The sequence below is a fragment of the Molothrus ater genome, chromosome 14 (assembly GCF_012460135.2).
Source record: "Molothrus ater isolate BHLD 08-10-18 breed brown headed cowbird chromosome 14, BPBGC_Mater_1.1, whole genome shotgun sequence".
NCBI lineage: Eukaryota > Metazoa > Chordata > Aves > Passeriformes > Icteridae > Molothrus > Molothrus ater.
Window position 1 is genome coordinate 8,223,136 of NC_050491.2, and position 24,504 is coordinate 8,247,639.

The following is a 24,504-nucleotide window of genomic DNA, read 5'->3' on the forward strand; positions in this document are numbered from 1 at the left end:
ATGAAGTTCTATTGCTCTTTATAAAAAATGGTGGATTCTGGTGCAAGGCCTGCAGCCATTATTCTAACACCTTGGCCATGGCTGTGATTATATCAGCTAAGGGGCAGCCACTGGCTCTGGGCCAAGTAAAACGATTAAGAACAATCTAATTGTTAGATGAAACAATGAGACAGCTGAAGACCTTGGTAGTATTTCAATAAGTCTCTTAAATTCTCTTTACTCCTCCAGAAGCTCAGTTAGCAGATCGCTGTTTTTGTTGGAGATGGGCATGTTTGTATTCACATCATATTTCAAAGCTTAAGAGAATAAAAGATTGAGATGCCATCCTCATATTAACCTTCCCTTTGCCAATTTAACAGGTTCTTAACCAAACTTATGCAAGTAGGTTTTTACAAGTGTTGTTACTCACATGTTGCTTGCTGTGTGTTTGCAGGCGTGCTGGCCTGTGCACAGGTAGCTCCCTCAGTGTGGGTTTTTCCCCAGTAGGTGTGTCTGTCTGTAGAATGGTATGTCATCCATGGATTAGCTCTTTGCAAGCTTCCCTGTTACTAATCATGACATCTGCTTTGCAGAACCACCTCAAGTCCTGTAGGTTTACAGGTCTGTAGAGCCCTTGGATGTTTTCACCTTTTTATATTCACCTTTGCTAGTAAGCATAAATATTAGTCTTTTTTAGAGAATATTCTACTGGTTTGGATTTTTTTTTTTTGACTGAATAATTAAATTCTACAATTTGATTACTGTTTTAAGTGTTTGGTCACTGCAGGCTATAGAACTTCCCCCTTCACTTTGTGTTGAGAAGTTTAATCCTTTTTGAAAGGGGTTTACAAGTTGCAAGTGGAGGAGCTATTGCTTTTGTAACTTTTTTTCAAGAGCTTTCTGCTGCTGTAATAATAAGATTGTCACAGTAGCAAAACCAGCTCAGGAAGGAATGACCCTCAGAACATCATCTGATTGGCCAGCCAAGAACCAAAACAAATGTCTAAGGAAAAAGCTGGAAATGTTGATCAGAGTGTACGTTACACTGGTGACTGGGTAATCAAACTGGTCATCATTTCATCAAGATTTTTTTTCTCCTTTTACTCTTCAGATTAGATCCTTGAAATTAAAAAAAAAAATTCTTTGAAATTCTGTTTTGTCTTCAACAGTGCCCTTAAAGATAGTTGTTTCCCCCCAATGACGAGGGATGAGCTGCCACGGCTTTTCTGCTCAGTGTCTCTACTCACTAACTTTGAAGATGTGTGTGACTACATGGATTGGGAGGTAAGAATGTCAGAATCTTTCATGAAAACGAACATCAGTAGCTGAAGTAACACTGTTCAAATGATCTGCATGCATTAGTGAAGCTGTCACTGTTTTGCACTCTGTACACATGGTTATGTACATGGATTCAAAAGACACTCTTTGATAAAATGTCATCACCTCAAGAGTCTGAGCCATACAAATGGAATAAAGTTGTGGTTTTGCCCATAAAGACACTGATTGGTCTGCATAGATGTCTTGATGTCTAAGACTCCATCAAGGAAGGTATTGTCTGAGCAAGGCTGTCCTGAGGTCTCATTTGCAGCATCTCCCTGGTAGATCAGCCCATTGACTCTGGAAAGGGCTGTTGCAGTATGGAAGTTAACAGTCTGATGTGTACTTCCAGAAACAAAATGCACATAATCTCAGTCCCAGAACAAGCTGCTTCAGTTACCTTGTAGAGACATTCATCTTCCCCCAAACTTGATTTCCTTTCAGAGTGAGTGTCCTGCACAGCCCTCCCAAAGCCTTTGTACAGTGAGGCCACATAAATCACTGCTCTCACGCTGCTTACGCATGGAGCTGAATCTGTTCTAATTGCCAGGTTCTAGGAAACCTGCATGCATCCTCTTGGAACAGCAGCATAAAAGAGATTGAAAAGCACATGCTGACGTGTGCATGACAGTGTAAGCTGATGGAAGTGTTAGTCTGTAATGTTCTTTCCCCAAATTATTTAGCATTAGATGCTTGCAGAAAACAAGGTACTTGACTAAAGATGAACTGCTCATCTCGGTCATCATGTTGCATTCCTCATTCCTCTTTGAATCTGTTTTTGAGTGGACATATGAAAAATTTTGAAATCGTCATAGAATAGCAGACATTATAATGCCAGATACACCACAAAAGCTACAATAATTGCCTTTAATAATAACTTAGCCTGACTAAATATTTAGAACTTCTTAGGAGAAAAAGAGACTTTCTGTTGTATTTAGAGATAAAAAATGTCCATTCAGTAGCTTTTCCTTATGGAAAAGCTGAAAGCAAAGCCTGAGTTTAAAAATCCACTTTCCCTTGGAAAGACTGGTTTTAGCTTTGTTCCTTGGGCAACTGCTGATTCATAACTAATATGAAAAAAAGGAGGCTTTTACTTTCCATGCATTTTCTATATTTTTCTGCAGAACTTGTGGGACTTTAACAACAGTGTAAATAAGCATAATGCTGAACTCTAGCATTTCTGTATTCTGATTGATTTTATGGATTCTTACAGCTGTTCTTATTAGAAACCCCTGACTTACAAGGGAAGAATGCAGGGGTCAAAAATATAAAAGGCCTTATGTTGCTTAGTTGCTCTCTCCTATTTCATTTAAGGTTTTCAAGTGATGAGTTGTTAAAACCCTTCATAAATTCCCACAGTTGTAACAAATGGTCAGAAACTTGGTTTCCATACAAAAGGACCCAGAGGAGGGGGGGTGATATATAAGTATGTCATTATAAAATTTTTGTTAGTCCTTAAAAGAGTGATTCATCACTGTGTGTGCCTGGCAGTGGGATAGCTTATGTCATCCATGTGTCTTTTAAGGGAGCTGCAGTTATGCAATATAATGGAAAAAGGACATTTTAGGATGGTCTAGAGTATGATGTAAAGAGAGCGTCTGCATCTTTCATCTCCTGTCATGCTGAGATCATTCTGAAAACATCAGCCTAGTTAGGAGTCCCTGCTTTTGTAGGTGTGCTACTGATGATCTTGTGGGAGCCAGGTCAGCAACTTGCTGACACAGGTCACAATGTTTCCAAATTTCCAATTCAGACAGGTCAGTGCTCTGAGACTTAGAGACAATCTCATCTGAAGTCAGGAGTGAAGCTGTCTGGAGACAGCTCAGGAGTGTCTTCTCTGTGCTGAAGCAGAGTGATGGATGTTTTCTCCCATTAAAAAATTACCTTCCCAAACAAAATAAATGAATATTTCAGCTGCAAAAAGCAATGTGAAACCCTTTAGTGGTAGAAACTTCCATGAAGTAAACAGAAGATCTGTGTGAATTCACTGCTGTTAGTTCCCCCATGACTTCTCAAATGACTGCATTTTCATCTTTTATAAAAGTAATTAGAGGAAAGTGACCTTTAAAGGATCACTTCAGTGCCATGTTCACAAGGATGCTTCCTGAAATACAACCTAGCATTCTTACATACCTGTGACTTTGAGTTGCAGTGGTGAGCAGATGCAGGGCTTTGAAAGGAGCACTGGCAGTGTAGGAGCTGCATCTCCAGCAGTGCTTGACAGAGCCCATGAGAGACTGCTGTGGCCCAGTTGCTGCTGGGATGGACCTGCACAGTTGCACAGCCTTTCCACCTCAGAGAAATGGACAGCATAAAAAACTCAAAGGTCTGGGAGTTTTTGGTGATACTACTGCTTTTTTATTAAAGATCAGACAGCAAAGGACTAGTTACAAGACAAGTCATAAAGACCATTTCTTTTTAAACACGTGCTATTGACAGCAGTCATTCCTTCCCTACATAAACTAATTCAGACCTGCTGATTCTGATCCTCTCCTCATTTTTTATTAGGAGATCCTAAAGCATTGCAGTTGTATGTAATTATAACAAAGAACTTTTTTGCTAAACTTGAGCAGTAGCTCTTCCTTAAAATACCTTGAGAGAGCTCTTTGCCCCAAAGTTGCTGTTCTTCAGTAAAGTAAAATCTGCAGAATTGTATGTGCTGTCTTGATACAAAAGGCCTTCAACCTGTGTGCACTGGTTTAAATATTAGCTTAAATAGTTGTAGCCAATAATGTTGCCTGAAAGGCAGCTTTTCCTTGTTGACAAAGTGGGTATATTCAGGAGCTGTGGAAATTCTTTCCTGCCTGTAAGTGCAGCAGCACCAGTGGCTCTCAGCTTCTGTTCTGCAGAACTGAGAAGAAAGTCTGGATCTCAGTGTTATTCTCTTTGGACAATATTCAGTGATTCCATGTATGTGAATGAATGATTATGCTTGACATGAAGTAGAGAACAAGCCTCCTGAGGAGTCTTTTTCCTCTGTTATTAAATCAGAATGTAGTATTTAGATGCTACTAAAGATGGTCAGAAAGAAGCCAGCATATTTGCTGCAAATGTGGGGCTAAAAAGCTGTGGAATTGAGCTAATGCCAAGTGGGATCAGCTTCAAAAAAGTAGTAATAGTCACTTAATCTGAAGGTTTCCATTTCCAAAACAAATTTGTGTACAGCTATTTCCATAGTATTAGTCAGGTAAATAAAGGGGAAAGTCACTGTTCTGTGGTATCACAAGGAACACTGTGCAAGTTCTAGGCCAGCTTTTTTGCTGGAAAAAAAAAAGGAAAAAACCTTTTTTCTAGGTTGCTGCAGAGACTGAGATGACAAAAGAAGGGCTGTCCCTAACCCAGAGCAGGGTGTCACAGTGCCACTGGCACATGGGCACGGGCTGTGCAGCAGGTCTGGGCTGCAGAACACAGAAAGTGAGTGGACAAAAGGAACAGGCAGATGCTTGTCCCTGTGACCAAGGGGGTGTTGCAGTGCTCCAGCTCTGGAGCATTCCATGTGGATGCTCTGTAACAGGCTCTTTGTTACCTGCTTTAATGTATTTCTGAACAACTGTTTTACCATTAATTAATCTTAAACAAATTACTGGTGATTGCATGCAAATAGCTTAGAGATTTCAGTGCAGTAGATATAACCAAGCAGAACCATTATTTGGATAATTTACTCAACAGTTTCCACAGAAACTGAAATGTCAACAAGGCCTGATGTTGAGGTGCTTATCCATATTCCCCATGGACAGTCTAATGAGAATAATGTTGTTTCTTCCTCTCAGTGTGGTTGGAGAGTCAGTCCAAAAGGAACAAATTAATGAATTTGTTTTGAATGGCTGTTTTTGGAGCCTTGGGGCAGAACAGTCCATCAGGAGAGGTGTTCAGCTTTGCTGTCAGAGGGTGCTTTGGAACCATTTTTTCTTAGATATATAAAGAGAGAGGTATTGTGGGCAGTAATCTGGCTAGTGCCATAGGCACTTGGCAAAACAATAAATGTGACATGTACATTTATTTATGAGTTTTCTCTCATCCCAAGGTGTATGGGAATAAAGAATATTGTGTATAAATGAATATGAATGTGTTTAAATACACAACAAAATCTTAAGTTTTGTAAAGGTAATTTCAGAAGTAAAATAATGTAACTTAATGCAATCCTTAGATGTAATGAAAGGTCTATTAATATAGTTGATATTGTCACAGAACCTAATTTTAGATGGCCTCTGGCTACTTACACAACTGATCAGAAAGTTTATATCTACAAGTACTGCTTAGATAGAACACAGTATTTCATGCTCTAAAACTCCATAGAAATATTTCTATTGTCAGGGATTGTTTTTGCCTGTCTCTCTCCTTATCTTGCTTTCCTCTCCCAATAGCAACAATTTAAATAGGTTCCTATCCACGTGGGAGGCTGAAGCAGCAATTGTGTGGTCCCTTTTCAGCTCCAGAGGTACCTGTAGGCATTTGTTTCCCTAATGAATGGTAATAGGTGAGGCAGAACTCCAGCTCTGTCTGCACAAGATTGGTTTGTTTTTCTAAACTTCACAGACAGATGCTGTTGTTCTACAGAATGCTGCCTGTAGTGCATCAGTATTTTTAGTCTGAAGCAGACCTGAGGCTGTGTAGGAAGGTGTTTGCTGGTCCTGGTAGCAGGGCAGTTAATGGCATCCACAGACCCAGCCCTTGGAGAGGGCTATTTTGGGAAATCTCACACAAGTTTGCATCAGTTGAACACCAGTCTCTTGAGGAAAATAAATTCCACACTGTGCCCATGCCAGTCTTAGTGTGGATCATTTTTACTTTGCTTGTGTGTGGCTTCCATTTATTTAACTCAAATGAAAAGCTGTTTGTCCTGCCCAGCTACACAGTTGGAATTTGTGCTCCACAGCACAAATGATGCTATGAAATTCTCCCCTGCTGTACATCCCTTTCTCTACAGACACGGGCCTAAAAGTCCATTAAAATGGTTAATGGGAAACATTCAGAGCATTGATGCAATTTGAATGTTGCATCATACTTCAATGCATCACCAGTGCTCCTGGTTATTATGCAAAACACTTGTGTAGCATTCAGAATCTCATATTCTGCAGGATTTAAAGGTGTGCAAACCCTGGAAATATTTAATCTTAGTACTGAATATACACAGTTACAAAACCACCAGCTGCAGAAACTTACTGGTTTGGGCATAAACTCTGTGGGCTGTTTTCAGCTTCTAACAATTTCATTTTACTTTCAGGCCTTTGGGCTTATAATTGTAACTTCTGAGTATACAGATTTAATCTCTCTGGTGATTATATATATATCAATGTAATGAAAGTTGGGGTTTAGGAATGTTTGGTAATGAAATAATATATTAAAAGTTGCAGTGAATTAAATTTGTTAGTCACAATGTTACATTTTTCCTATTTATGAGCAATGTTAGATTCATAGGGAAGAATGGTTATGGCCATGGCCAGCTACAAGGGACTCTTCCTCCCATTTCCCCTGCTTATATCATATATAAGGAGTGAAAAGTTTAAAAATTAAAGTCTTAATATAAGCAAATATGTTAATTGAAGAAGTGGTAGAGCTTTTTAAATATTCCTTTTTTGGTTTTTGACTGTCCTGCAGTTATGGTAAAGTAAGTAAATTGTTACTGGAGAAAATTTTACAGCATTTTTTGATTAAATTTGTGTCCTCAAGGATGTGCCACACCAAACAACGTGATATCCTTTTAAAACATTGACTCATTTTCACATGCAGTGTTGGGATTCAAATGGAAATAACATCTTGGTTATGTGGGCATAAAAATGTCCATCTAATAATGCTTTGTGTTTGTGCACAGAATTCAAAAGCAGCTGAAAACCTTCTGGCAATGGAATATCTTTTATGGCCTGATCCCAGTGCAGGTACTCTCCACAGAATTACTGTAACCTGAAAGCAGGGGCCTTAAACAATGCCCCTGGAAATGTGCCCAGCCTCTTGGTTATTTTTCTCCCAATATTTTCAGCATTTTGATTTTTATCTGCATCCAGCTCCTTGGTATTAGTAATCTTGGTTTCTGTGCTGTCATTTTGTCACCTTACAGTTCTTAGTAGCACAGAAACAGGAGTTTGAGGCTGGGTACTTTGTAATATTTCCATTTTCTCCTCATACATGAGGTGAAATTTTGAAGGCTCCAGGCTCGAGTCCATAGTGTGACAAATCTTTGATTGTTCAGTTGCTGCTTTGAACAAAATTAATGCTCTTAATTGAAGCCTCATTAGATTTGGCAGCTGTTTTGCCTGCAGATTATAGCTGGTGACCAGGTGATTTTATCAGCAACAACAATGGTGACAGTGTCAGAGGAGACAGAACAACTTTAGCTCCTCAGCTGGATTTCCTCCAGCCCAGGAATGAAGCTCTGTGGTGAGGAGCAGAGGAACATCCTGTGTACCTGTGCTGCTGCTGAGCTTTCATGGCAGTAAGTGAACACCTCTCCAAAACATGCCACCCACTGCAGTGCCACCTCCTTGAAACTCTGTGAAATGCTGTTAAGCACTGTTCTGGATTTCACCATGTCAGTTCCCATGTTGTCTCTTTTCCCTGCTGATGTACTAATGGGTGCCAATCTCTTGCAGGTGGGTGTGCATGGCATTAGAATAGAGTTCATCAACGAGAAAGGATCAAAGCGCACGGCCACCTACTTACCCGAGGTTGCCAAGGAGCAAGGTCATTGTTGCACTTTATTTCCTATGATCTGGTGAAGAGTTTAACATACCTGTAAATCTAAAATGCAGTATTTGACCTTGCACTGATGTCAGATGATGGAGCAGTGTTTAATTGTAAGAAGACTCTTACATAAAATGCCAATTACATGCCTGTGTCAGTCTCCTAGTGGGCTTCAGTAAACTGTAGCTGGTTTTTGAGCCAATCATAAATGCATGGAGCTATAGGAAAATAAAATGTGGAGGAATGGTACAGTGCAGTCAGCCAGGATAACAGCTGTTAAAAGCTGCCAGTTTCTGTGTGGCTGCTAGGCTGGGATATGAGGGAGCTGCAGAAGCTCTGTTTAGCATTGGGATGGCTGGGCAATTATCTTCACCATGATTTATTCCTGAATCCTGATGATCAAGTTGTTTTTCAGTTAGGTACTTTCTGCTAGTACTCAATTCATGTTACAAACACTGACTTCACAGGGTTTTTGATGGATAGAAGGAAATTATTTTCAATATGGAAGTAGAAAAGAATGTTTTTAAAAGTCCCTTTTAATAGAGGCACAGACTTATGTTTGTAAATTTAAAAAACTTGAGTAGATTTTGTTGAACAGTCTTTTGCTGACTCTGAGCACTCACTATGGTTTTTTATTTCCAAGGTTGAGAGTGTGTCTCAGTCGTTTATAGTTTGCATTACTGCTGCTTTTTTTTAATCTTTTTATATATAAGTTTGTCTACAAAGAGTTCAGCTGGTGTCTTTACTGAGAATTCTTTTTAATTGATAATTCTGTTTCCAGATAGTTTCATAAAAGTCTAGGGGTGTTCCAAGCTTTTTTAAAATTCAGGAATTGTGGAGAAAATGTGTCTAAATTTATGAATAGTTTTAGTAGACCATGAATTTCAATCTGATTCTTTAAAATCTCCAGAACTACTCATTTGTATTCTGTATGTGCCCAAATCTATTGTGGTTTCTCCAGGTTTTTTAATGTAACAATGTGACTAATTATTACATGTTTAGGAAATAACATGTCTAACAGCTATTTAAAATATGAGAGTTTTTTAAATAAACAGGAGGTTTGGATAGCATGAAGATTTTATAGAGAACAGTAATGAATCTGTATTTTGAATCCATTACTTCTTTCATTATCTAGACACCTATCATCTATAGTTGTTCTAAAATCAGCCATATCTCTGTAAAGTGAAGTGATGTTTATGAAGAAGTCTGATTTCAAGTTCTCTGCACATGTTCAACTAATTATTATTTTAAAAGTTATACATAAATTTAGTTTTCCATGTTATTATAACCATTTATAATGTCAAAAGTGGCTGTGATACATGATCATACCAGAATGTTTTGGAAAAGTTTAGTTTTGTTTCACACACCCATTTTAGGACACTTGGGCAAAGTGGGTTCATTTTTAATATATTTCAGCTATGAGATGAGAAATATATGTTATTTGTAGAGTGAGATGTGTGTGTAAAGAAATCCTAAATGTGGTATTTCCTTCAGCTGTTCTGAAATGGGGAAGAATGTTTTGATTTATCCCAAATGCCAGCAGAGCCCTTGCACCCTCAACAGCACCACACACTGTACTGTGCTTTTGCAACATCTGTTCCTATTGCTTCATTTCTCACTAATTTGTGCTACTGTAAAATTCCACAGGATGGGACCACATTCAAACCATAGATTCCTTGTTGAGGAAAGGAGGCTACAAAGCTCCAATTACTAATGAATTCAGGAAAACAATAAAGCTAACCAGGTATGCACTGGGATACCACACACAGCCCTGTTCTTGTAATGCTCCTTCCTGGTAAGTGCTCCTGCAGAAGGTGATGGTGAACTCTCCTGGATGTGTCTTTCATGGTTGCTTTGTTCCCCAGGAGCAGTGCAGACTGAGGAGAGGCTCTGCACAGGGATGAGTGGCCTAAGCAGGAGTCAGAGGTGGCTGTTCAGTACCATGGGATGGCAGTTCCTGCAGATTTGGGCTGAAAACTCTGCACGTTCACAGCTGGTTTAGCTCTGCCTTCTCACAGAGGATTTCTGGCTCTAGTGGGTGTTCAGGGCTGTGGTTAACAGGGATTACTTGCTCTTGTTAGATTTATTTGGGCAGATGGTGCATGGTGGGGCTGCTGCTGCATTGCCATGGAGGCCCCTCAGAGCCCTGGATCCTCAGAGAAACCTCAGGGTTATGCCCTGTGGAGTGCAGGTTTCCCTAATCCTGAGGTGTGAGACATGCAAGCAGTGCACTGCTTCCACAGCCAGTGTTCTAGTGAAACTGTGTCAGGGTATTCCCAGGAGTGGGGACAAGAATTTAATGTTTTATTTCAAACTAGTTTCATACTAGTTTGGTTTTTCTAATTTAATAAAACGTGTTCTTGAGGGCCCCTTAGTGTGTGGCAACCAAGGTATTTCAGAATTAGCAGCAAATACTCTGCCCATAATATTGTCCTTAGGTTGTGGAGGGTAGAGGAGTCTGCATGAATGTCTGTAGGAATGGTTTAAAGCTATTTATTTGTATAAGCCTGCAGTGTAAAATGACTGCTGAACTCCAGTTGTTTAGTCATGCATGGAGAAATAGGATTTTTTTAAATCTTAGGTTATAGGGAAATTTTGACCATTTGTCTTCTTCAAGGAGATAAAGACTTTGGGTCTCAATGAGTGTTTGGAATTCTGGATTCTTATAGGAACCTAACTACTGTGGAGTAGCTCTAAGTAAGGGAAACATTTTATTCTGAAGGTTAAATTAGGGAGGAAGGATTTACAGAAGCCAGCTAAATTTCCAAGTGCAGAGCCCCAGTCTCCCTTTAATTCATTCCAGCTGTACACCTTGTTATCTTGTTTTCAAAAAGTGTATCTGGAGATTGCTGAGGGCAAGAGTAATAATGCAATAGATCATTTCTGTGCACCTCAGCAAATAAGGAGCATATTTTTCCATTAAACAAAAATTCTATATAGCACACATTTTCTTCCTGCTGCATGGTTTTGCTTGGAGCAATGGCATGGAGCACAAAACCAAACAAAAAAACCCTCAAGTTCAACCCCACTCCTCCCAAAAAAAGCCCACAAAAAGCCTTATATTTAGTGTAATTAAGTTCACAATAGTGAAACTGCTACCACAATCAATTGCCTGATAAGTGAAATGAGCAAACCATAATTTTTTTCAACGTTCAGAAAACGGGGTTTTTTGACTGTCTGTTTTACTTGCTTAAAATCTCAGATACTGCTGACAGATTAGAGACAGCATTACTAAAATCCTAATTGTTTTCCAGCATTAGACAACCTGTTTTAGAACCTCGTTTTAATAATTTATTGTCATACATGAAAATATCTACTGGAGGAGTGAAAATAAGGGCCTTTAACTTCTTTTTCAAGTCTTCTGCATTAAAGTAAACATCCTGTGTGTGAAGAAAGCTTTAGGCTGATCCTGAGTCTGTCATTCCCTTCAGGGTCACACCCAGCAGTTCTGGCCATGGTTTGAAAGAGAGCTAAAGAGTGGCACAGAGGCAGAGCAGTCAGAGGGGTCTGGAATGCAGAGCTCAGCAGCTGGGGATGCAGAGCTGTGCAGGGGCTGTGCAGCTGCCCCTGATGTCTCTCACTGTCACCTGCAGAGCCCCTCCTTGTGTCCCATGGGCGCAGTTCCATTCACTGGTGCCAAATACCATCCCACAGGTTCCAGAAGAGCTGCTGCTTTCTCTGCCAGGCCCAGCAGCCACTGGTCTTGTGTTCCTCACTGTCAGACAATACTGATGCAGATGTATTCAGAGTATTTGTTGTCAGGACCTGGAATTCTGCTTTTAGTTACCAGGAGTTGGGCAGTGTTCTTGTGGGACCATTCTTCATTATTTTTCAACTGACTTGAGAGTCAGGAGAGGTCCCAGTCAAGTGGAAGTGGGCAAATGTTCCATTTGGAAGAAGGGAGATCCTTGTTATTACAGGCCTGCTGGTCTCACTTCAGTGCCTGGTAAAATTAGTTTAGTGCTTCTCTGTGGGGACCTCAAACTCTTAGAGTGTGATGAGAGGAAAGTGACCAGAAATGGTCAAAGGCCTCAAGGGCAAGTCTCAGGGGGAGTAGCTGAGGTCACATGTTTTGTTCAGATTGGAGAGGGCTGAGAAAGACCTCACTGGGGTCTACAGGTTCCTTGGGGGGCAGTGGAACAGAGCTGCTTATCTCCTCTTTCAGGTGACCAGCAATAGAATGTGAGGGAAGGAATGAAGCTGCCTCAGGGGAAGTTCAGGCTGGACATTAGGAAAATATTCTTTACTGAGAAGGTAGTCAGGCACTGGAACAAGCTGTCCAGGGTCATGGCATCCAGCCTGTTGGAGGCCAGGGGTGTCTGAACAATGCTTTTCACCATATGGTTTAGTTTTAGGTAGTTGCGTGAGGAGCAGGGACTTGGACTCGACGTTCATGATGAGTCCCTTCCAACTGGAGATATTCTGTGATTCTAGTCTAAAAAGAATGTAACTATATTTAATGTAGCTGGGATAATTTTAAAAGCAGAATTTGGCAGACAGTCGATACTGATTGTTTAAAAACAGCCCAAAAATCTATAGTGCTTGTTTATGGTTTTTCCTACAATATTTTTGTAGAGGCTTGGCTGAAGCTACAGGACATTCTCTATTCCCTCTACCTCAACCAGCATAGTAGCCAACCATTTTTAACAATTCTGTTTGCTTAAAGTATTTTTTCATAAGCAGTTACATTGTGATTTGTCACATGATTCAGGAAATGACCCTGACTATTGTGCAGCTGAAGTCAGTCTTATTCCCAGCATCAGAAGTACAGAGCTCGTACCACTAAACAAAGCAGCAGTGCAGCATTTCTGGTGCTAGCAGTGCAGCTTCCTGGTACAGTTCCTGAATTGGCCTCTCTGCTCTTTGCCAGGTACCGCAGTGAGAAGATGACGATGAGCTACACAGAGTACCTGGCCCATCGTCAGCATCATCACTTCCAGAATGGTATTGGGCACCCCCTTCCACCATACAACCATTATTCCTGACACTGAGCCGCATGACCAGTCACTGGACCTCTCTGCAGACCTCTTCCCAGGAGACCCTGCCCCTTCTTGGTCTAGCTATCTCTATTACTGTACCATTTTATGATGATAGTTTCCGTTGCCATGTTGAGGCTCCTTGGTTGGTTCAGCTCATCATGGCAACGGGAGGGAAAACTGCATTACTACAAAGATCCCATACCTTTTTCTTATTGATTCACTGCAGATTTTTTTGCAGCATATACCCTTGGGTTTTTTATGAAAATTTAAATTTCTACTTCATTAACATTGAATTATATCAATCAAGGCTTTCTGTAACTGTGGATGGAAGGAAGAGTTTAAGGATTGCAGTTAGGGATGCTTTGCTTAGCAAGAAGGCATTCATGGCTTTTGCATTAATGGGTGTGATAGGGAATGAAACATATCAGATTCAGGTATTGAAGTAGACAATTAATTGCATTTTCATAACATTCTTAATGATGTTGTGTGTACAATATCTCACCTTCACAGTAAAGATTCCATGTAGCTCTGTACAGGATCTCCAGATCCAGCACAAACAGCCGGAGCACCAAGGCTGACATGCAAAATGCTTTTTTGGGATGAAGAGAAGCGACTCATGTACAGCGAGAGGTGATGTTAACATGGCAGCATTTTCAGAATCAAGTGGCCTAAATGATTTGGGCACAATCCAATCCAGGACCCTTTTGTGTCCCATCCTGTGCTGGGAATCACAGGCAGCCCAGGCCTGTCAGGAGTAGTCACGAGAATGCATTCGTAATGAGACGATGCCTTTCTGATGACTCAAATTAGGAGTGACACTTGTGTCCTAAAAACAGATTGGTGAGTAGCAGATGTCATATTAGGAAGGAAATGGATTTAGATTTTAGTGCCTTTGACTATAACATAACTATATACTTATATATAAAATTCATAGAAAACATATGCTCCAGACATTTTAGCAAACCCTGTTGAGGCTGCTCTGGCATCAGGGTTTTGGACACTTTTTTTTCCCTCTTTAAAGTGAGATTTACTTTTTTTTATTACTATTAGCAAACTTATTTTGGAAAAGAGAAATCCCTGTTTTGTTCTTCATCTGCTTTTGAACTTACTGAATTTTATCAAGTCTTGAATAATTGGATCAAGTTAACTTTTGTTTAATAAAAGAAAAAAGACTCTTGTGAGAGAGCCAGGACAAGTATGCCATAATGTTACATGTTTTCATCTATTGCAGGAGTAGTGCTTGAGAGCTGTAAGTACTGTGTAATAATTCTGATCCCCCTCCACACGGTAGAAGAAAGAAAATCGATTGGAACTTTTTCCTGCTGTAAAAATAGGATTTAGTAAACGGTATGTGTGGTCTGTTTGCAAGGCCAGTCGATGGCAGGAGCTCACTGCTTCCTCCTGTGCCTGCAGAACTCCCACTGCTGCCTGTTGCAGCACAGGCTGCCTGTTACAGAAAAGACCTTCCTAATCTGAGTGAGTAAACCACAGTAAGCAGAAATTCCAGTTACTTTGAATAATGAATGTTTGTAAATACATAGATATATAAAAATCAAATAGATAAAATTCAGTTTTAAAAAAATTGGATTACTGTAAAAGTGTTTCAGTAGGGTTTCAAAGTTGGATAATTATGCTCATCCCTTATGTGAGGTTAGTTAGGTCTGCCACTTAATTTCTATGGAGGTTCTTATAGAAGGTCTTTGGTATTCCTTCATCCACAGCATTTATGTCCAAATATTACCATTTTCAGTTGCGATGCCTTAATTTTTAAGCAGAGGGCCTGAAATTTCAGGAGCCAAGAGATGCCAGCCAGAAGCTGCAAAAATGAGTAAATGTTTATACAGAGGCTATTTTGGGTGATACTGTTGTCTTGTTTCTACTTGGGGAACACTTTTAGATGAATTAATCTTCAAGTGGAAATGTGAACAAGTGGCTACCTGATAGAGTTGTGTTGGTTTTTTTTCTTGCCCTTATAGGGAACCTGAGCACAAACTGAATCATTCTGCTGCGAAAAAAAGTCATCCAACCCCATCTTTATCTGTCATCTCGTTACAGCTCGCTCGTGCTTCTGCATGAGCTCATTGTTAGAAGTTTTTTAAAAAGATCTATTATATATAAAAATATATATGTATTGAAAGGTGCTAATCAACCTCAAGAAGGTCACGTGACTGGTCATGCGGATCTAAAATCATATCAGATTTTTTAAGAAATCTTCGATATATGCAGATGTTATACAGAATTTCTTACCAGTGTAATAATGATATACTGATGAATAAACAATCCTGCAGGATTTTAAGGACAAGGTCAGCAATACTTCCCACCATGGCTTGGGGGAGAAAAGGATAGTTTTGTCTCCTTTTTGTATACAGCATAATGCACAATGCATTTTTGTCTATCTCTTAGTAGCTGTTGCTTAAAAATATAGTTCAAGGGTGTTATACAAACTGTAAAGGTGTGCTTTTGAACCGAGCTCATGCCAGACCCTTCTGGACCAGAGTTTTGTATCACTAATTTAAAAACTGTTACAGAGTCTGTGGTCAATCAGATTGTATGATTTTTTTTTTAAGATTGGAATAATCAACCTACAGTGTTTCTAGGGCACCTACCTCCTCAGCACACTGTGCTGAACTGCTGCAGATTGTTTCTCTGTAATTGTGGGATTCTTTGTACCAAACGTGCAGCTCACTGTGACATGCACTGGCACAGCACAGGTCTGTCTGCTTAAAGCTAATCAGCAATTGCTCTCACAAATGTCATTCCCTCCTAGTTACATTTAGTAGCTTTTAGCTCTATTGTTGGGGTTAGCTACAGATTTGTTTTTCATTTGGGGTACTTTATAGACATTAAGGTACAGCCAAGTAGCTTATTTCACTGTTTGTTAAGTTGAAATGCTGATTTATTTTTTTTTTATGAGCACTACTCAGTTTGCCTTATTCCATTGAAGAGATTGTTGAGTTTTTTGGGTTTTTTTCATTCTCTTGCCTAATGTTCCTAAAAACTCTGTTCTGTAAACTGAGTTAGACAACCAAACCATAGACTTGACACGAAGCTGTTACTTGTGATGCTTCAAGTGTCCTTCCCGCTGCCATCCCCAGCGGCTGCTGCTCCGGCAGGGGGGGACGCTCCGGTCCTGACCTCAGCCCCGCTCTGGAACCAAGGTGGGCACAGCCCTGGCACACCTGGAGTTTGTATATGGACCTCTACTTGTCTCAACTGTGCGGGTTTTTAAAACTGTTGTCTGGAGTAGGTTACATCTCTTATGTGTGTTAGATCGAACCAAAGAAGCCTCCAGCCATGCCCAAATGCTGCTCCTAAAGCCTGCCTTCCAGTCCTTACAAAATCCCTGCAGGATTAAATGTGTTAACTTTTTTATTTTTGTACAGTTTCTAACTGATTTTTGCTAGTGATGTTAATTGAATTAAGTTTATTTGGGGAGTCTGAGTATCTCCTCCATTTAAATAAACTGGTGACTTTCATTTTATGTTAAAAAAAAAAAAAAAAAGTTAAAAAAAAAAGAGAAACCCAAAGTGTGCCTCTCAGATTTAAGGGTTTCTGGTTACATTTATTCTTAAGACCAGCAATGATTCTTTATATACAAAGATATGTTTTCCTCATTTTTTATTACTGTTAAAGAAAAAAAATAAAAAAGAAAAACCTCTTTCTTTGCTCTGGACTCAGTAATTGCGCTGGTACATAAACGCACTGAGAAAACAAACTTTTGTTTGAAACTTTTGTAACAACTTATGACTGTTTTTGTATATCAAAGTTGATTCTTTTCAAGATATTTGGATCTAGTTTCTAAGTTATTTTAGTGTTTTATATGTTACAAAAAAAAAAAAAAAACTTACTTTAAATTGTTCACCAGCATCTTGAGTTATCTTCAATGCCATGGTGACACACAGTGGGCTTAGAGCTACCTGGAGTAGCTTGTAAGGCCTCGGTCTTTTCCTTCCTTCCTTAGCAACTCAATTGATTACAGTAATATCACAGATTACCTGAACCCCCTTCCTTTATAACTAGATCCTTCTTCCTTCCACATTTAATTGCTATTAGTGTGAAGAAACTGTTGAAATGGGCATTTTAATATAAGTACGGCTTAAAAAGAGAAAAATGAGGAAAAAGAAAAAAAAATGCTAGAAGGTTATCTGTGGGTCTGTGAGATATGGCTGTGGAAAGATATTGTAGTAGTTTTAACACTATTGTTATTACCTTTTAAATCATTTACCCAATAAAATAAGGAAAAAGAATCACCATTTCTTTTTATGTTTCTCTGCTTAACTGTGTGGCTTGGTCAGTGTTTTTATTGAAGCATTTGTACCTGGTGTTAATGTCAAAGGCTAATGGTGTGTTAGAAATATTTTCCTGTCTTGTCTGCTGTAGGAACAAACTGGGGACAGGTATGTGCAGCTTTCACTAAACACTCCCAGTGAAATCACCATTTATATCAGCTGCATTAGTTATTTACAGTATATTCATCAGTATTTATATCAATTGCCAGTTCAGTTTTATACTTCTTGTCTAACTTTACCCATGGAATTCTGTCCAGGCCTGAGCTCCCTCCTGTGAGAGGCAGAAATGGTTTCAGTCTTTTGAAGCAGAACTTCTTTGCAGAACCAATTATACTGGTGTCAGCAACACAGCACCAGTACCCTTTAACAGCCAGATTGTTCAACAGAACTTTGTGCCAATGTGTATTGAAGAGTCTCTGTCAAAGCAACAGCACAGCTGATGCCAAAACTCAGTTGGAGAACTTTGGTCCCTCAGCCAAATTCTTGGTGCACTGACACCTTCTACTGAGTCTGAGTTAGAGGGAGCATATTTCCTCTGTAGGATAATTCCTGAGACAAAGCATTCCATCTCCCTGGAACTCAGCTCTCAGTTTAGAAGGGCTTTGTTTGCCTCATGCTCTATTAAAAGCTTTGCTGGCTGTAGATGCAGAGCCTTTGAAAGCAGAGCAATAGAATCCATGTCACCTTTGGATGTTGAAGTCTGATGCAGCCATTCCTTCATTAGCTCTGAAGCTTTGATTTAGGAGAGTAACAAACATCTGAAGGGAAACCTGCCTGGGTAAATACTAAACCAGTGATGGAAGCTTGGCTCACATATTTGGTAAAATGTAGTGTAAAACCTAGAGTAAACCTAATCTAAAACCCTGAGGCCATTGAAAGGCAGAGCTAATTACCACTTCCTACAATGAGTTTCCACTCTTCTCACTGCTTTAGCTCTCCAATTCCCATGCTGTAAAAATCAAACCAAGCCAGTAGCATTAAGGGTATTTCAGATGTAGAAACTTCCTTATTCTTACATATTTGTTGGTATTAAACAATAAAAGGCTGATTTCCCACTAGTTATAGAGGGCTAATGCCAGTAATCAGCAGTGCCTGCAATGGGAAATTGCTTGCTTGGTTCAGCTCAGGCTGCCATACAGCACTTCACACTGCATTTTTACTTAAGCTGTTTCATCAGTCTTTATACTCTTGCAGAGAAATTAAGCTGGAAAATTGATTCTTTTCCCCAGCCACATGAAAAATTGAGTCCTCTGCAATGGATATATAATAACACAGGGTGGGCACATCCAGTATGTTCTTTTTCCAAGAACAGTATTTGCCAAGGATTGTACCCAAGGCAATAACCTGCCTGTCTGAGATGTACTGGGTCACAAGAATACATTTAACTATGCTGCAATCATGTTTATTCCAGCCAGAAGCATTTGCAAAGTACATTGAAACTACTTTGCCACCCTGTGATGTGGGGCTGAGTGCAGTCCTACAGCTGCTACAGCAGCCTTCTGAACAAAGGTGGAGCTGGAAACTTCTGTGCATTTTCTCCCATCTTCTGCTAAAGTGCTGTGAAATGGGAATTACAGGACATTGCCCATGCTGGGGTAGGAACAGTGAGGAAGCCTGGAAGGATCCTTGTGCTGTAACAGTTCCCTGAGCTCTGCACCTGAAAGACAAGGACAGGTCCTATTTAAACAGTGATTAAAGGATTTATACCCTGCAGTGAGCTCTGCCAGTAAACTGCTCTTGGCTGACAGGTAACAGGCAAAAGTCAGACTGAACTGCTTAGAATTCCAGAAATCCCAGTACCCTCTGTTCTCCCAGGAACTGCTGTGTGCAAGATGGACAACATCAGATTCACACAGGAGCCTCCATCTTCTTACCTGATTTATAAGAGCTAATATTAATGTGCCTCTGGGATTCTTACCTAGTTATACAAAGTCCTAAGCAAGACAGACTCAGATCTGGCACAATTAGAATGATAACAAAACCATCCAGTATCCAGTAAAATGATTTTATTTGTTTTAATTCCAAGGTTTAACAATTATTTGCCCAATGATCTGGACTTAGGGCACCACAACAAAAAAAAAAAAAAGCCCACCAGAGCAAAATACAAAAACAAGTACACAAATTACCCCTCATTTGTAAATGTTACCTCATAACCAAAGTTTAGCACATTAAAAAGTTTACAAAATTTATAACACTCTTACAAATTATTCAGAACTAACAGCATATGTGGCAGTTGAGCCCATCCACATCCATCCTTGCCCTTTCCAACCCATTCTGTGCCTGGATAATGCCATGCTGGGACTGGAGTGTGGGGTAAGCAGCCCTGCAGGCCCCTGGTGCTCCAGCCCAGCCCCTGGCACAGGATGGTCACGGGGAGGGGGTGTGCTCACTGCTCTGCCAGCTGTGTCCTCTGCAGCATTGGGATAATGACTCAGGAAATGCAGAAAGAGTTTGTAAAAGTACAAAACTGACCCTGAAGAAAAATAAAATTATTTATAAAACAAAGCTTGGCTTTGACTAAGTTACACCAACAGCTGCAAGAGAGATTTACAGCAATATCACTTGAAGTACAAGGTCACAAAAATCAACAGATTTGTTATGAGTCCTGTCACTGTAGAACTGAAAACACCAAAGCTGACCTGCCTGCTTGCAGAAACCTCCCACCAGGGCAGACCTACACCCTCTTCCTGGGTTTTGGCTTTTTCAGAGCTTTGTTAACTATAAGGATGAATTTAATTCCTAAGGATCCACCTGGAGTGACACAATTGTCACACTGAAGAAAACACCACAACTCTATTTTCCATTAGCTATGGATGCATAGAAAACAAATGCTTCTGGTTTAGATGCAAGACTTAGGACATAAAAGTACAGTCAGTTAACAGTTGCAAATAGCCATTTCTGAAAAATACAATTGAACTTTATAAAATTATCTCAAATATACAGAAATATCAAAACTCTGTGGCCAGAAACAGAAACCTTCTGTTAGGTACTCTCTGACCTCAAGGTTTGACTGGACTGCAAATGGACTGACTTTTCTTCAAGCACACATAAGTTTTGCTTAGGGCAGCATCTTTGCACTAAGAAGCTGAACCAAAACCAGCTCCAGGTGTGTGTTCATGGACTGTGGCTTTTCATCAATTTACAAACTCATGGGCAAGAGCTATTTGTTTGCACCTCTCAAGAGAAACAATGCAAATTCTCTTTTGGTGTTTAAAAGAGGAAGTTGAACAAATAGGTCCAGCTCAGGCACTGTACAGTGTCTGAATCCCTGGAAAAAGCACTGCAGGGATCCTGGACAGCTGAAGCCATGGCACAAGGTGGTGGGAGCAGAAACGTTACTGGTTTGCAGAGCTACTTATTCCAAGGCTGCATAAACAAACCCATCAGTAAACAGGTTTTTTATGCAAAACAATGCTGCATTCATGGCTACCCTTGGAGGGAAATGCAGCCAGTGGCAGCTGGAGTAATGAGTTTGTTTCTTTTGAAATGCCTACAGTACTAACACTTGGAGGGCTCTGTTCTGACCCCTTCACCCATACCAGCATCTCTGAAGGCCAGGCAGTGGCACTGCAGAATTTTTTGGGGTATTCTGGCCAGCAAATGAAGTTGCTCTGGGGTGAGATTTTACACTCTGCTTCAGCTGCTGCTGCTGAAATTCCCAGTGCCATGACACATCTGGGCACATCTGACCAGGAGGCCCAGGACAGCCCTTTCAATTGCATTGCACTGCAGCACTGTAAAACCTCATCACTGTAAAACCTCATCACTGGGCAACAGCTTCAAGTTATCTTGATATGGACTGAGTGTGTAACACCCCAGGAGAGAATGCAATTGCCTCCCAAGAACAGCAGTAGAGTTTTGTGCTTTCATTTCCAGCATAAATAAGCATAAAGCAACCAAAGAAATGTGTATAGTGTAACTGCCTATAAAATAAACCATTCAGGGAAAAGAAAAATCAGCCTCTGCCAGGGAAAACAACAAGTAAGTGCTCTAGAGATGAAGTACTCTGCTTTCCCATTTCCTGCACATATGGCAAGCTCTGGCTAATGCATATTCCCAGCAGATAACAGAGATAGGTGAGGAATGAAGGATGTGAAGTTCCACAATTGCTTCAGAAGTTTTCCTTTTCTGCTCCCATTTTCTCCAACCTAAATGATTCTGTTCTAACTCAAGCACCTCTCACTGATACTGCACAACAACAAAGAAGCAACAGCTTGTATTCAAAAGGTGAAGGTTGCACTGCCTGCCTTCCCACCTGACTCCAGCTGCACCATTTGATTCCTTCACTGCAACTCCAGTACTTCTAAAATCCTTACTGAGTGCAGTAGTTGGTTACCTCTCTACTTTCTTGCCTTGTTCAGTGAGACATTTTCTCAGCTTAAATCGGTACAAAAGATTCAACAAGCTCCAGAACATGCCCACACAAGGTTTAGAAGGACAGTCCAAGGGCCCCACTGGCTCTGATGAGCAGCTCCATCAGCAAACCCCATGTGGTGAAATTACACCTCAAATTTCTGTGTGACTCAAAACAGCTGGAGCAGCAGAAGAGGGAAAAGCACAGGTGGGCCCAGGGAGGGTGGGCCCAGGGAGGGAGGGCAGGGGCAACCACTCCCAGCAGCTCTGCACCAGGAATCCCTTTCCACTGCCCAGGGATGGCCATGTCAGCTCTGCTCACATTCCTGCTACTGAATTTTAAGTCAGCCAGAAGAGCTTGCAAATTCTGCTTTCCAAGCACAGAGCCTGCACTGAGACACCTGAGCTCATTTAAATGCTCCTGCAGTTTTAATTGACCAGAGGCAGTCGATGGTGGCAAACAGCAGCTGCTTTGTACTTGTTTGGAATGCCCTGAAGCAGATAATTACAGATAGAAAATGCTATAGTTTAAAACAGGGAAAAAGAAAAGGCTCCTACTTAGAGAAGTGATTCCAGTAACTACAATATCCTGACAGGAAAAAAAAAGGGAAAATGCTAAAAAAAAGGCAATTAAAAAACAAAACAAAAACCCCAGAAACCATAAGTTAAGCAAATAAAGCAAATAACAATGCTAAGTAGTATTTGCAAAATTTGTTGTAAGTCCTTCTATTGTAATACACCAGCTGTATATGCCTGAGGGATAGTTTAGGTACATGCTGCATGTTCTCAAGTTGTGAGCATATAGTATATTTTTATATACACACACACACACATACAGCAAGGCATGGAAGAATGCCAGAAACCAATTTGTAAATCAGAATATGGGAGAATGTACTTCTGATTGAGGTGTAATTTTTTAATCATATGGAGTAAAAATATTTGAAGTAGCCACTTGTTCCCTCACAAAAGAAATTTTTTTCTTTAAAAAAAAAATAAAAAGTCAACTTACTTTTGCTTCCTGAGGTATAAACATCTGTACCTTAACTTCAGCACATACCTTCAGGTGATCCAGCTGGAGGAGGTATGATGGTTTTGGTTTATCTTACAAATCACAGCTTTGACAACACAATTAATCTATAAATTTCCCCCAAACTTCTGTACAAGAAAAATCTGCAGCCCTGAAACAAAACAGTCTGCATAATGGACTCACAATTCTGGAAGAACACAGTCAGGATCTTCTATCTTTCTGCCCAATGATTTCTCCTCCTGCAAAATCTGAGCAGGTACACACAGTTGATCATTCTGCCCATCCTGTTCTCCAAAAGACATTGATGGGTCATGCTACTAAACTGGAACATGCCCTTTGCAGTAGAGGCCTGCACTGATTTGACATTCCTTTTTATACCTGTATTTTAAAATCGATACACATGATACAGCAGAGCTGTAGGGAGAGAACAGTTTCATTTGGTTTCTTCACCGACCAATCTGGTCAGTGAAGATCAGCACAGACAAAGCAGGAATGTTTCAAAAGCTACTAAGTATAAAAAAAAAACCCTGATATTTACATTGGACTTGGTATCTCCACTCCTTCTCCAGTATAAGGTAAGTGAAAAAAAAACATTTTGTTCAGGACAGAACAGTGGATGCAATGTCTTATCATGGCCTGTACATAACATGGTCTTTTGAAATTATTTCAACATTCTTTTTTTCCCCTTACCAAAATAAAAGCATCTCCAAAGCATCATGATGGGACTTCACTAGATAGGTACTTATCCACTGCAGCTTAGAAATTAAGTAGTTGAATAATTTTTTTTAATGATTATTGTTCCCCAACATTTTCAACCAGCTTTAAGAAAATACAGTAGAACCTCACTGTTTTGCACTTCTGATTGGAAGATTAGGTGTGCATGATTTCCTGTGACCATTTTGGAACATTCAAGCTTTAAGAGTTAAGCCAGGTGATGCAGTTCAGCATGTTGGTTCACATCAGTGGAGTGCTACAATTCAGCATTATTTCCTGTCCTAGAAGTGCACAATTCTTTAATGGAAAATGAGTCAAAACGAGGTAGCACTGCCACTCTCTCTGCTGGAATGTGGACAGGTCCTGGCCTAATTTTAAATGGTGGCTTAGCAAGATTCTACTGTAATCTATACAAAATGTATAAAACATGAACCTTCCCCAAAATAAGGCCACTAATTTTGCCATTGACAATAGGCAGTGAGAAACAGCAGGTAAAAAAAACCTCACTTCATTACAGAGGTGTTTCTGAGGCAAAAAACTGTGGGAAGAAGTATAAAGACACTGTCCTCTCATCCCCCCCTCTTTGTTTTCCAGTATATCTCTGCTTCCTGTATGAACCTCTCTGTGGGGAGAAATTTCAGTCTATTTTCTTAGCTGGGAGTCCAAGCAAGTCCATGCTCCATTTGAGGGTGGGAACAGCACTGTGAAACAACAGGATTATGAGCTTCCCATGAGTCATGGTCATGACAGTCTGATGTCCAGATGCCCAGATTCGGTACCAGGGCCCATAAAAAGGATCTGAGATGGCTGGGCACAACATGTTGTTCAAATTCACTTCTGTAAGCTGAGGAAGCAACAATAAATTTATCGATTAACAATACTTTTATCTTGCATTGATTCACCTAAAAACACTGAAAATTTAGAAAATTACCAAAATAATCAAAAATGTTCAGATGACACACCTTTGCTCAACACAAGTAGGGCAGCTTTCAGAAAAAAAGCAGATCCAAATTTCATTGTGTATTTAATAAATGGATTTTGGCAGGTACATAACCAATCTATGAACTATTTTATCAGTACTTGCAAGAGATAAGATACAAATGCTCATTAGAACATGCAATTTGCATACAAGTAGCCTTATCAAAAAATTTGCATGCAAGTAGTCTTA

The 24,504-nt window shown here is 40.0% G+C and overlaps 2 protein-coding genes across 4 annotated transcripts in view; one reads left to right on the forward strand and one right to left on the reverse strand.

Moving 5' to 3' along the window:
• Positions 1-17,206, forward strand: part of AMMECR1 (AMMECR nuclear protein 1) — a 96,124-nt gene extending 78,918 nt beyond the window's left edge. For both annotated transcript variants that reach the window (XM_036402077.2, XM_036402078.2), the window contains exons 4-7: positions 1,149-1,263; positions 7,884-7,974; positions 9,622-9,718; positions 12,845-17,206. In XM_036402077.2, coding sequence (XP_036257970.2) covers positions 1,149-1,263; positions 7,884-7,974; positions 9,622-9,718; positions 12,845-12,959 — 418 coding nt within the window. In that variant the 3' untranslated portion in view covers positions 12,960-17,206. The remainder of the gene's footprint in view (positions 1-1,148; positions 1,264-7,883; positions 7,975-9,621; positions 9,719-12,844) is intronic.
• A 2,027-nt stretch (positions 17,207-19,233) lies between these two features.
• Positions 19,234-24,504, reverse strand: part of TMEM164 (transmembrane protein 164) — a 34,458-nt gene continuing 29,187 nt past the window's right edge. For both annotated transcript variants that reach the window (XM_036402124.1, XM_036402125.2), the window contains exon 7: positions 19,234-24,180. In XM_036402124.1, coding sequence (XP_036258017.1) covers positions 23,974-24,180 — 207 coding nt within the window. In that variant the 3' untranslated portion in view covers positions 19,234-23,973. The remainder of the gene's footprint in view (positions 24,181-24,504) is intronic.